Below are 13,214 nucleotides of genomic sequence, written 5' to 3' on the forward strand. Positions count from 1 at the left end.
CATATAAAGTTTTCCCTGAATAAAACCATGGAGTACTTTCATCTGTTTCCAAATGAATGCTTGACTACTTGGGCATGTGTGTGCTGGTTAAAGGTCAGAAAGAGGTTTTGCACAAAACTTAGGTTTGCTTCCACTTAGAAACTGGACAGTATTGGAGGGAAAGAGGAGGATCTGCAGGAAGAATTTGGGAGAATTGATGTGTCTCTTGTTCCTGGGTTGTACTTCTGTTTGCTCTCAAGATCGCTCTCGGCCACTTCTCGACTGGCATCCTCACCTTCTACAAAACCACCTACAAATCTGAGTCCATAAGCATGAATGAAATGGTGTTAGCAGATTCAGTTCAAATGCTTGCTTCTGAGGTTACTGTTTGGGATTCAGTTAAGAAGGTAAAGGTAGCAGAAATAAAATGAGATGATTAAGCTTTACAGTTAAAAATACCTTCCTCATGATACATTGTGAGGTAGGCAGCAATAAATTGGTTTTCATTCGAGGTAACTAGGTGGCTCAGCAGATTGAGAGCCAGGCTTAGATATGGGAGGTCCTGGATTCAAATGAGAACTCAAAGACTTCCTAGCTGTGTGACTCCTGAGCAAATCTCTTAACCCCCATTACCACTCTTCTGCCTTGGAACCGACACACACTATTGATTCTAAGACAGAAGTTAAAGCTTTTGGGGTGAAAATGTGTTTTTATTCCCCTTTTGAAGAAGAGAGAAACCTCAAGATTAAGCCATTTGATCCAGGGATCATATAACTAGTGTTAAAGCTAGAACTTGAACCTGAGTCAGCCTAACTTCAAATCCCATATGCCAAACTACACTTCATTGGATTGAAGATATTAATTTTTTTAGCATGAATTACAGGCACTAAGAAGAGACTTCTTCTATTTAAAGGTTTTTTGAGGCACTATAGAAATGGTAGGTGATGATGGGATTATAGTAATGATCACAGCACTGCTATTTTTCTGTGTAACAGGAGGTGGTCCCCTTAAGCATATATTACTGAAATGTATTTTGGCACTTGATCTTTGTATCTTCTAGTATTAATAAAGTCATTAATCAGGGATATGGTATACTCTGCATTTTCCATATCTAGACAGGGTAATATAGTGAAAAGAATGCTGAATTTGGAATCAGAAAGATTTAGATTCATATTCTTCCTCAGACACAGCATCTGTGTGACCTAGGGCAAGTCATTTAATTTATCTCAGTTTCATCATTAAAAAAAAGGGGGGGGGGATTGCAGTCACTTTCCCAATGTCACTTCTAGATTTAAGTCTATGATCCTGGAAATCTATTTGGAGTTTACTTATATTTGTGTGTGTGTGTGTGTGTGTGTGTGTGTGTGTGTGTGTGTGTGTGTGTCTACTGATGGTAAACTCTTTTATATCAGGAACAGTTTCACATTTTTACTTTATATCCCCAGGACAGGAGCACAGTGCTTAATCCATGTTGTTGTTCAGTCATTTTTCAGTAGTGTTTTACTCTTGTGATGCCATTTGGGATTTTCTTGGCAGAGATACTGAAGTGGTTTGCCATTTTCTTCTTCAGTCCTGACCCATAGCAGACATTTAATAAATACTTTTTTGATGGATGGCTTATTGATTCTCCAATGAAAACTATGACATTGTTAAAGATGGAAGAAATATATAATATATAGACACTGTTGTGAATGATTTGATTAGTAGATTCCTTGAAGGCATTAAAAATGGGAAATCATTCTTTTAAAAGGTGCCAAATCATGGCAACAAATGTGTTGACTCTTTTGAGTGTCGACCCCCATAATATTACCATATGAGACTGTGGTGATAGTCATCTTTTCTCTTGTTTTTACTCTAGCTATATGAACCAAATATTTTTAGCAGTTTACTACATGTTGTGGTAATGGTGAAATTCCTTTATTCCAATTAGGTGACAGGTAGGGATAAAGAATGAAACATGTAGGGGCAGCTATGTGGTTCAGTGAATAGAGAGCCAGGCCTGGAGACAGGAGTTCCTGAGTCCAAATTTGGTCTCTGACACTTCCTGCCTGTGTGATCCTGGGCAACTCACTAGACCCCAAATGCCTAGCCTTTGCCATCTTCTTCCTCCTTGGAATCAATACTTAGTAAAAAGACTCTAAAAGAGTAGGTAAGGGGTTTTAAAAAGTGAAATGTGTAAGTGGCTTGTCAAGGGAATTTGTTGGAGTCAGGATGATATAGTGAAATGTTTCTTGAACTTTTTTTATCTTAGAACCCCTGCTGCCCCTTTACATTTGTAGGAATTAAATTTTAATGGTTTGACTAAAATATATGAAAATTATAAATAATAATGGTGGTTACTGATTCAAAGTATAATGTATTGCTCAAAGTTGAAATGACTTTTAATAGCTTTTATTTACAAAAGAGGCAGAAAGAGTGAAAGTAGAGATATACAAAAGGGTAGAGAAGACATTAGCCTATCTAACTAAATATTGCTCCAGTGACTCAACCAGGACTTCTCGAACTTCAACTGAAATTAAACTCTCTTCAGAAGACAGGAAAGGAAAGCCAGCTATCCACTCACCCAAGTTCCCTCCAAGAGGAAGGTCAAGATGATGGTTCTAGCTGAAGGTGACTCCTGAGGCCAACTTTCTTCTTTAAGCTGAACTCCTCTTGAAGCTGACCACCCCAGCCTCAGCCCCAGGGCCTTTTATAGTGTCTTTATGTCTCTTCCCCTCTCCACAAGGGCCAATCATAGCTTCCAAATTGCCCAGCACTTCCCAGGGAGGCAGTGTCTGTAGGATCCACTTCTCACCTTCTACAGCGAGGTAAATTCTCATCAAAAGGGTTCACAATTTCCTGGCTGAGTTTCTGAGGGTGTGAATTCTTTAAGTGGTTTGGGAGCTCTTCTACATAGTTCAAGTTTGTATTGATTCAATAAAAAGGTAGACAAAGGAGAGTTAATCCTGTCTTCACAATCTAGTGAGGTATTAAGTAGGGGGTACTTAAATTATTGTTAAAGTGTTAACTCCAACTAGGCAAAGAGAATTAAGGATTCCCTTTTTACAAGTGTTAACTCAGAATAGACAAAGAGAACCAAGAATTTCCTTTCACAAAATCTTAAAAATAATTATTTATGAGTCCAAAGAGCTTTTCCTCTCTGGTATTATAGATATTAAGATATACTATATGAGAAATCAAAGTATATTATTATGAAAGTAGTTTTGACCTCATAAGACCCCCTGAAAGTATCTCAGGAGCCCTTAGTAGTATCCAAGACCATACTTTGAGTGCTACTAGTATAGTAGATTAAACTGTGGATTTGAAGTAAGAAAACCTAGGTTCAGATCCTTGTACAAACACTATATTAAATGTCTATTCAAGTCATTTAATGTATCGCAGCCTCAAGTTTCTTCATCTGTAACATGGACCTATTTTTGAGGATCAAATTTAATAAATTTCACAAAACTCTTAGAAAATTTTAAAGAATATCTATTTTTTTTTTATTATTTCAATTGTGCCTGAATTTTCATAACCCCATTTGGGGTTTTCTTGGCAAAGATACTAGAGAGTTTGCCCTTCCTTCTCTAGCTCATTTTACAGATAAGGAAACTGAAGCAAACTGGGTTAAGTGACTTGTCCAGGGTCATACTTCTAGTAAGTACCTAAGGCTTGATTTGAACTCAGTTCTTCATGACTCTAGGACTGGCACTCAATCCACTGCTCCACCTAGCTGTCCCCTTAAAGTGCTAAATCATCCATTAATTACTTTTCCTTCTGGTAAACGTGCATAGTTTGCTCTGTGTGCTCTGTCCAGTCACTTTCAATTTGTTTTGTTTAAGAGAAAGTACAAAGGATGTTCAGAGAAGCCAGTTTGTAGAATAGGAACACCAATTCAGAAAAGGCATTAGACCTTAACAAGATGGCAGACCTCATCAGAGCAGGGGACTGTTGAAGACTTTTCTGGAGTAAATGATTCCAGGGATCCTGTACTTATTCTAAATGTTGCTTCAAATCCTTCCTGGATAAATAAGGCACTCTGTAATCAGTGAAATATATTATAAAATAACAAAATTAGAACTAATTGATCCTGTGTATGTGCATGTGTGTGTGAGAGAGACAGACACACAGACAGAGAGAAGATTTTTACATATTTGACTTAGTAAAAGAGGGTGGTAAATTGTAGCAAAAGAAGTTCTTTTAGAACTTATAAAATCATAACACTTCATCACTAGGGAACCTGTACACTGCATAGGACTCTAGGACTGGAATCAAGAAAACCTGATTCCAGATCCAGCCTCAGACACAATAACAAATCACTTAAAAAAAATGTGTTTGCCTTGGTTTCCTCATCTGTTAAAATTTAATAATAGCACTTGCCTCTCAGGCTTGTTGTGGGGATTAGTCGGGATAATAGATGTAAAATTCTTAGCACAGTACTTGGCACATAGTACGCACTTAATGTTAGCTATTATTATTGTTATTGTCATCATCACTATATCTGAGCTATTGGCACATTGTTAGAGGTATACCTGTTGTTCATGTTTCTACACTTTAAGCTGTGTTTAGCATCTGATTGAAAATGATACATGTACCTTTTAAAGTTTTATAAGAGTAGTAAGTCATAAAAATCAATTGTGATTTTTCTTTAAGTTTTTTTTACACTTTCGGGTAACAGGCCATTCCCCCTGCCCCCCATCCCCCTTATAGTACCTGCACACAATCTACTTAAATTAACATAAAAGTAAAGCGGATGAAATATTTTGTATTTTTTAACCTAGACTTGCAATTTCATCGATGAGGAAAATACCATATTTTACCAGTGTAGCAACTCTTCTGGAATGTGTTACTTTAGAGAATAATTTCTTAACTTGGATGCCCATGACCTTAAATACGAAAAAAAAATCAACATTTTAATTTTTTTGTAATCCCATGTATTTTAAATTTTATGAATGTGAAATTTTTATTCTGAGAGCGAGTCATAACTTTTGCCAGGTTGCCCAGGGAGTCAGGACACCCATAGAAAAGTTAAGAACTCTGGTCTATTAAACGACTTGAACAGATAGGGAATGTTAGAGACAGGATTTCAATGTCAACCCTCTCCTTTCTGATTCTAACCATTATATGGCACATTGTTTTTTCTTGTTTACGTATGTAGATAAACATCTACTTCTTTAGTATATGAAATGCCACAGTGTATCTGAATTTGTCTTAAAATAGGGTATACTTCCATGATGACATATATTATATTTGCTGTGTTCTTACTGTAGTTTTTCATGTTTTTGAGAAATTCTTAAACTTTTTTTAAATTCTAAATGTACATTGACCTATAATCAATTTGTGTCAATTTATAAAATTTTAGGGCTGCATGAATTCTTGGAGTTCATGTAGTGCAGTCTTTATTTTATAGATGAAGAAATTGAACCTTATTTGGTAAAATTACTTCTCCAAGATGCTGTCCTCGTGGCATATGTATTATTACTTGATGTCTCCCTTTTTTCCTGTATACTTAACATTGATTTTGTTTCTGATTTTCAGTTTAAAAGAATGCTCAACAGGGAGCTCACCCACCTCTCAGAAATGAGCCGATCTGGAAATCAAGTCTCTGAATTTATCTCTAGCACATTTTTAGGTAAGACCAATAATATGGGACTCTATTCATTTATGCTTTCCAGTTTGGGTTCATTTCCTTTGGACAACTTTTGAGGAAACCGCTCCATTTATGTTCTTTCATCGTATTGCCCCCTTAGTTTGTCTTCTCCTGAGTATATGTGTACTTAATAAAAAAAAATAATAACTATTGTTGTTATATTGTGCTTCAGGGTTTGCAAAGCATTTTTAATATATTATCTCATTTTACTTGATCCTCAAAACAAACCTCTGAAGCAGGTTTGATTATTACCTATTTTACAGATAAGGAAATGGAGGAAGGTAGCTATTTAGTGACTATTTCTTGAGCCACATGGCTTGTAAGTATCAGAGGCAGGCTTCTCATTCAGGTCTGCTGTATCCAAGTCCAACACTCTTTATACTTCCCACTTAGATATACTTTTGGATAAAAATGCTTGTAAGAGTATTACTGGATTTTCATATCACTGCCCACTGAACACAATCATAAATTGAGAAATAATGTGGCATCATGAGCTGTATTTGAACTTGTTCCAGGTCCAGTATTCTATTGACTGTGCAATCCAGCTGCCCTGATGATACATATACTAGACTTTTTTATTTGATTTTCATTAATTTGATTTTTAAAATAAATAAATTAAAATTAGATGTTAAATTCCCTTTTCAGTGTTACTTTTGGATTTAATTTCATTCATATCATTCCTGTCCACCCACCATTCAATTTGAGAATTACAAGTTATCTATACTTTTTATTTTATCATGAAATAAAAGAATTTCCTCTCTTTCAAAAAAAAAAAATAATGTGGCATCATGGCTCAAGAATCAGCCTCCAAGCCTGAAAAATCTGGGCTTAAGTCTCAACTTCCCGTGCTAGTGTAGACATCTTTCTAAGACTATAAGGTGCTGTGGAGATGTGGTTGTCCTTTGGTGGGGAGAATTACTTTCCTTATCTGCAAATTTGTGAAATCCATGAAATCACAGGTACAGCCCTTATTGCTAGAATAAATTAATAACATGTAATTAATTATGTTTTCTGTAGAGATAAATAGTATCATCTTAGTATTTGGAAGTATAAGAAATCATAGAAATCATCTAGCCCAATCATCTCATCTTATGTACAAAGAAACTGAAGCTAGGCTGGATGAAACAATATGGGTGTGGTCAAAAGAATACCCTAAATACCCAAACAATATCACATAAGAGAAAGACCATAATTACTGTTGTCTTGATATTTATCAACCATTCTGTGAGAAAAAATAATTTGTCATAGGTCAGCCTTAATAATGAAGATATGTCTCTATGTCCCTTATTCACTCTATTCATTCAGTAACCATCTTTTGCGGGGAAATTCCATTTTATACAGAAAAATTTATAGTAGACATTTTAAGGCTCTTATTTTGATGACACCTAATTTGAATAACAAAAGCCCACAAACACAGATTACTGGGAATGAATGGTACGTTGAAATTTCCTATCTGCAGATAGAACAGTTGATAAACTAGTCTGAGTCAACAACTGAGCAGACCAGGGCTATGAAAAGCTCTTCAGCAAGGCTCACTGACCTGGTATTAGTTAATAAGCTTGGGTTTGAGAGGAACATGATAAAATGTAGTCTCTTTTCTATTAAAAACAAAACAAAACAAAGTGGGTTTTTTTGTTTGTTGTTTTTTTCCCCCAGAGGGAAAAAAAGAAAGACTGATCAGCAGTCTCTAGAATCAGGTTAACACTGATGTCCACTTTAAAGATGGCATCTTTACTTGGTCAGATTTAGGATCTTTTTGAACAAATTAAATGAGATAGTCTTTGCATATACTGCCCTTCGCCATGACATGACAACATGCCATGGGAAAACCCAGTGAAAAGATGACAAAAAGATTTTCATCTTTATGGGTTCCGTTATCAACCAAAAGAAGTAAAAATGGCTTTAGAAGCTTTCATTTAAAACTTTGTTGAGCAATATATGCCTTCCTGTATTTATGTGCAGTGAAAAAAACTTTTAGCTTTTGAATAAGAAAACAACTCTTATAATTTCATTTGTGTGATTTTGAAAAATGTTGACTCCAGTTTTTCAAAGCTTATCATTAGGGTGGGAAGAAATTCTTTTTTGCGCTTTATTTTTTCCTACGCAGTTCCCTTCATGAACTGAGATAAATGGAAAATTAGTCCAGTCATTTATTCAGCAAATATTTATTGAGTATTGTGGCAGGCATTGTGAAACATACAAAGATAGCAGTAATACCTGATTTTTTTTTTTTGGGTAACACATTACTGGGTTGTTCTTTTTTTTGTTTTTTGTTTTTTGTTTTGTTTTTGCCATCTAATTATTGAGAACATTTCTTCTATGTGAATAACAATTTTGAAAAAAAAAACTAATAACTCCTGAGATTGCTAGAAACTGAGGGCAAAAATAGTTTACTCTTGCTTTTAAGACTAGTGGACTTAATTCTTTTGAAGGAAAGGGTGATATATAATTCCAACAAATGAATTTATTAGTAGGATTACTCTCATTCTTCTTCTGGAATTCTTTTGTCATTTTTTTTAAATTAGGAAATACCTTGGAATTCCCTGACATTGTTTGAAATCTTTGAAGAATGTACACTTTATCTAGGTTGAATAAATGTGACAAATCAGCTTAGAAGTCTCTGCTCTCAGATGGAAGGAGATTTTGAGCCTGACTAGAGCCATCAGCATCAGGATTTACATAACTTTAGCTATTATTAAAGTGTAATTTGTATGCACCCTTTAAAAAATACAAAGGAAGGCACACCAGGAGTTCTCAATCAGAAGTTAAAAAATCAATGACAACAGGGATCCTTTTGAGAATTCCAGATCATTTCTAGTCAGTATTGGGAGTTTTTATTTAGGAAATATAAAGCATGAGAAGCAAAATTGCAAAATTGAATGTATTAAATGCAATTTCTATTCTCATCAAGTGACCCTCTCCAGTAAACTGACTTCAAAGCCCACACTCTCCTTTTTTATGTTCAAGAATGTTCTTCTGTTTGAAAGTGCTAAGGGTGAAAGAGCTTTTTTTTTTCATGTGGGAAGGGCGTTTTCCAACTACTGATTGAATTTCAAATGAGGAGCTGGGGGCAGGGAGAAGAAGCCCAGGGAGATGATAAATGGGAAGAAAGAATCTACCAGCAGCCACTGTATTTAACTCTGTGTACTCTTTCCTGTAGTGTTAACTTATTAATGATAGGAATAATTTGTATAAGCATTGCATCTAAAATAGAAAATTCTTCTCATAGGAATCACATGTAGAATACTGTTTAGGACCTAATTAACTTGAAATATGATTTACCAGTTTAAATCTAAATTACAGTCATTCCATAGAATGATTAATTTTTTAAAATAAAAGAGATCCAGCTTCCTAGTCTTTTTTTTTTATTTCTTTAAACAATTCACTCCATCTAGTTTTTGAACTACACTCGATTGAGTGTCAGCACTCATCATAGCTTGAAAATAAAATTAGTGCAAAATTGGGAAAAATTATATCAAATAATGTATTATAAAGTGCTTCATGAACACTAATTTACTCAGTTCCCACCTCATAGTTTTGCTTCTGTGACTTCTTTTTCCTTAAAAACAGCAACTTTTTTTTGATGACTAAATGATGACTTTGGATATTGTAAATTTTCTTGAAGTCCATCTCAAATATCACCTTTTCCATGAAGTCTTGAACCCAGCCAATAAGTCATTCACAGAGAACTCACCTTTTTAGGCACTTGATATACATATATTTTGTAATTTTAAAAACTAAGCTTTTTACTGGTCTTTTAGAAATGTCATCATCGTTTTCCTTCAGTATCCCTTTTCCTCCCCTTCTCAGAGAGCACTTTCATATAACAAAGAGTAATTTTTAAAGACCAAAAAAAATAAAGGTACTTCATCAATAAATATAGTTTAAAAAGTCTGATGTGTATTAAGTGCAACACCTGTGGACTTCTCACTTCCACAAAGGCATGGAAGTGTTTTCTTATGTCTCTTCTTCTGATCCAGACTCATAATTTTATAACATTTACTTTTGATTTTTTTTGTGGTGGTCCTTTATATTTATATGTCATATGATCTCTCTGAGCTATAAACTCAAATGACCTCAAGGACCCTGTTTTATCTTAACACTGTTTATCTAAACTCTTTATCTCTATGTAGAACTTGGCATGTGTTATGCTTCTTCCTACAAATACTTTTCCCAATGGGTATATTATTTTTCATTTTCATTTTTTTCTTTTTTTAAAAAATTAATAGAATTTATTTACAAGACTCTCAGTTCTTCCCTCCCCTCCCTGTATCATAGAAGGTGTTATCTAAAAGACACATGCACACATACATTTATATATACATATCTATTCACAATTTATTCTTCAAGTATTAAATCTGTATCTGTGTATAATGTTCTCTTGGCTCTACTCATTTCGCTGTTCATTATTATCCTGTGTAGTTCTTTTAAAGTGTTTTTTTTTAATTTATTGCTTAGGAGTATTTTATTACAATCATGTACCCCAGTTTGTTTAGTTATCCCCAGTTGATGGGCATCTCCACAATTTCTATAAGGAGAACTGTTATAAATATTTTGGAACATAGATTCTTTTCCTTTTTTCTCTTAAAGAAACAGACTGAGCAATGATATTTCTGGGTTAAAGGATATACACTTTTAATAACTCTGGGTATAATTCCAATTTCCTCTTCAAAATGGTTGTATCAGATCATAGCCATATCAATAGTGTATCATTATCCTTTTTCCATATCCCCTCCAACATTTGTAATTTTGTTCTTTTGTAATTTTAGTCAATCTGATGGTATGAGATGATATCACAGAATTTGGTTTGCATTTCTCTAATTAGTAGTGATTTAGATTAATTTTTTTTTCCTATATCTATATATGACTTTGGTTTCTTCCATTTGAAAATTGTTTGTTCATCATCTCATTTATCAATTGGGAGATGACTCTTATTCACATAAATCTGATAATGTTCTCTATAATTTTAAATATAAAACCTCTAACTGAGAGACTTTCTATAAAACTCCACCCCCTTCCCAATTTTCTGTTTTCCTTCTGATCTTGGCAACATTTGTTTTATTTCCACAAAATCTTTTCAATTTAATATACTCAAAATTATTCATTTTATAATGCTCTACAACTCTTGTTGACTCATGAATTCCTCTCCTATCCATAAATCTGATAGGTAATATGCTTCCTGTTCTTCTAATTGCTTATGAAATGTCCTTTTATATTATAGATCATGTATCTATTTTGATCTTAGTGAGTGATATAAAATACTGGTCTATACCTAGTTTCTGCCAAACTATGTTCCAGTTGCCCCAACATTTTTTACCAAGTAATGATTTCTTATCCCCAAACCCTAGTTCTATGCTTTTGTCAAATTCGAAATTACTATAATCTTTTACTACTGTTTATTTTATGTCTGTCCTGTTCCACTGATCTACCTTTCTTTTTCTTAGTCTTTACTAGATAATTTTGCTAATTACTGCTTTATAATATACTATAATATATATAATATAATATAATAAAATAACTGATATAGCTAGACTTCATTCCTTTTCATTTTTAAACAAATTCTTTTGATATTCTTGGCATTTTATTCTTCCTAATGAATTTTAATGTTTTTAGATCAATAAAAATTTTTTTGGTAATTTTGTTGGGATGGCATTGAATGAAGTAGGTACATTATTAATACTTATTGAACTGAAGAATGAAAGAATGATAATTATCTGTATTGACCAAATATGTTGAGTTTTATATATTAAAAATAAATCTAATTCACAGATAAATTTAGTTTATCTCCTTCAAGTGGGTGAATATGGAAATGACCTAAGGAAGGCATTTCTGAACCATGTGCTACTTTCCTAGCCCCTCTAAAACTTTTCACTTTGTTATCAAGTATCACACTTGATCCTTATCACACTTATTTCCTACTTTCTTTTTCTTCTCTTTTTAATAGTGAGATTGTTATGATTCATGAACAAATGAAATCAAAATTTTATTTTCATGTCATATATATGTGGGTATGCATATATATCTATCTGTATCTATATACACATATACATACATGCACACACCAGATATATTGTTTATTTGTTATCTGAAACACTCAAAACTGGTACAGAGAGATACACTATAAACTTATTTCTTATTGTACGCTACTATATCCTCTTTAGTATATTTGGCCACTGAACATAGCTTTAATGACAGATTTACTCAATGTAATCCCCTAAATAAGAATTTACTTGCCCAGTTCTTGGAAGCACTTAATAGGACATACCATTTTCAGCTGGAAATACTGTGTTTATAATAGGAAACACAAAGAGTTTCTAATGAAAATGGAAATTCACTCCGTGATCTCCTTATTTTCTTTTGAAGACAAGCAACATGAGGTAGAGATTCCTTCTCCCACCCAGAAGGAGAAAGAGAAAAAGAAAAGGCCGATGTCCCAGATTAGTGGAGTCAAGAAATTAATGCACAGTTCCAGTTTAACAAATTCCAGTATCCCACGATTTGGAGTGAAAACTGATCAAGAAGATGGTCTTGCCAAGGTAAGATCATGAGCTTCATAAGTTTCTAATACCTCCTAATGGTTTTTGGTTACTTGTTATTTTTGAGCCCAATAATAAAATAATTTTGACAAATGTACAACTATGTAAAAGGATTTGCTGATGCAAAATACATTGTTTTTGTTTTTAGTTTGAGCTGGTGTCATTGGCACATGCCTACAGTTAATTTTTATTTTACAGGTGGCTTTTATGAGGAGAAAACTTATTATATATCAGGTTTATAGGGACAATATTATAACATCTTGTTTTATCCTTGCCGAAGTAATATAACACACACACGTAAATGTTTCACATATATCATATAAAATTTTTAAAATTCAGGGCAAACATCTAGTTTTTTGCGGTTTTGTTTGTTTTAAGCAAGTTTGTATAATGGGAAAGTACACTGAATTTTATTTGGGAGAGCTTGGCATCATGTCCTACTCCCGATACTTATTTTGTGACTATGGACAAGTCTTTTCACCTCTCTGAACCTCAGTTTCCTCATCTGTAAAATGGTGATGATATCCATTGTACTCATAGGTATGAGAATCAAGTTAAATAATTCATGGAAAGTGCTTTACAAGACTTAAAGGGCTGCTGTTTGCTATTCACTCATTTGAGTCAGATCAGACTCTTCATGACCCCATTTAAGTTTTTTTTTGACAAAACTCTTGAAATGGTTTGCCATTTCCTTCTTCAGTCCATTTTACAGATGAAAAAACTGAAATAAGCAGAGGTAAATGACTTCCCCAGGGTCACATAGCTAGCAAATTTCTGAGATTATATTTGAACTTAGTCCTTCCTGACTCCAGGTCCAGCACTCTATTCATTGCACCACTTTGCTATCCCCATAAAGTACTATTATTAACCATTAATGTTACTCTTCTTCCTCCTAGAAAAACCTACATAGTTTTATTCCATTTTCCATGATCTGATGGGGTTGCTTGTACTTGGAAGGGCTATTCAGTCCTACCCTTCCTTTCTCTCCTTATCCCATTTGCATCCCTGCCCCATACTACCTTCAGCCTTTAAATTATTCGTCTTTCAGGAAAAGACAACTCTTAGAAAAC

At 33.9% G+C, this 13,214-nt stretch overlaps 1 protein-coding gene across 5 annotated transcripts in view; it reads left to right on the top strand.

The window, feature by feature from the left end:
- The window catches only part of LOC100032166 (cAMP-specific 3',5'-cyclic phosphodiesterase 4D), a 1,134,105-nt gene that overhangs the window by 1,097,882 nt on the left and 23,009 nt on the right, over positions 1-13,214 (top strand). For all 5 annotated transcript variants that reach the window (XM_003340569.4, XM_007486363.3, XM_007486361.3 and 2 more), the window contains 2 exons: positions 5,497-5,590; positions 11,972-12,144. In XM_003340569.4, coding sequence (XP_003340617.1) covers positions 5,497-5,590; positions 11,972-12,144 — 267 coding nt within the window. The remainder of the gene's footprint in view (positions 1-5,496; positions 5,591-11,971; positions 12,145-13,214) is intronic.

Source organism: Monodelphis domestica, chromosome 3 (assembly GCF_027887165.1).
Source record: "Monodelphis domestica isolate mMonDom1 chromosome 3, mMonDom1.pri, whole genome shotgun sequence".
NCBI lineage: Eukaryota > Metazoa > Chordata > Mammalia > Didelphimorphia > Didelphidae > Monodelphis > Monodelphis domestica.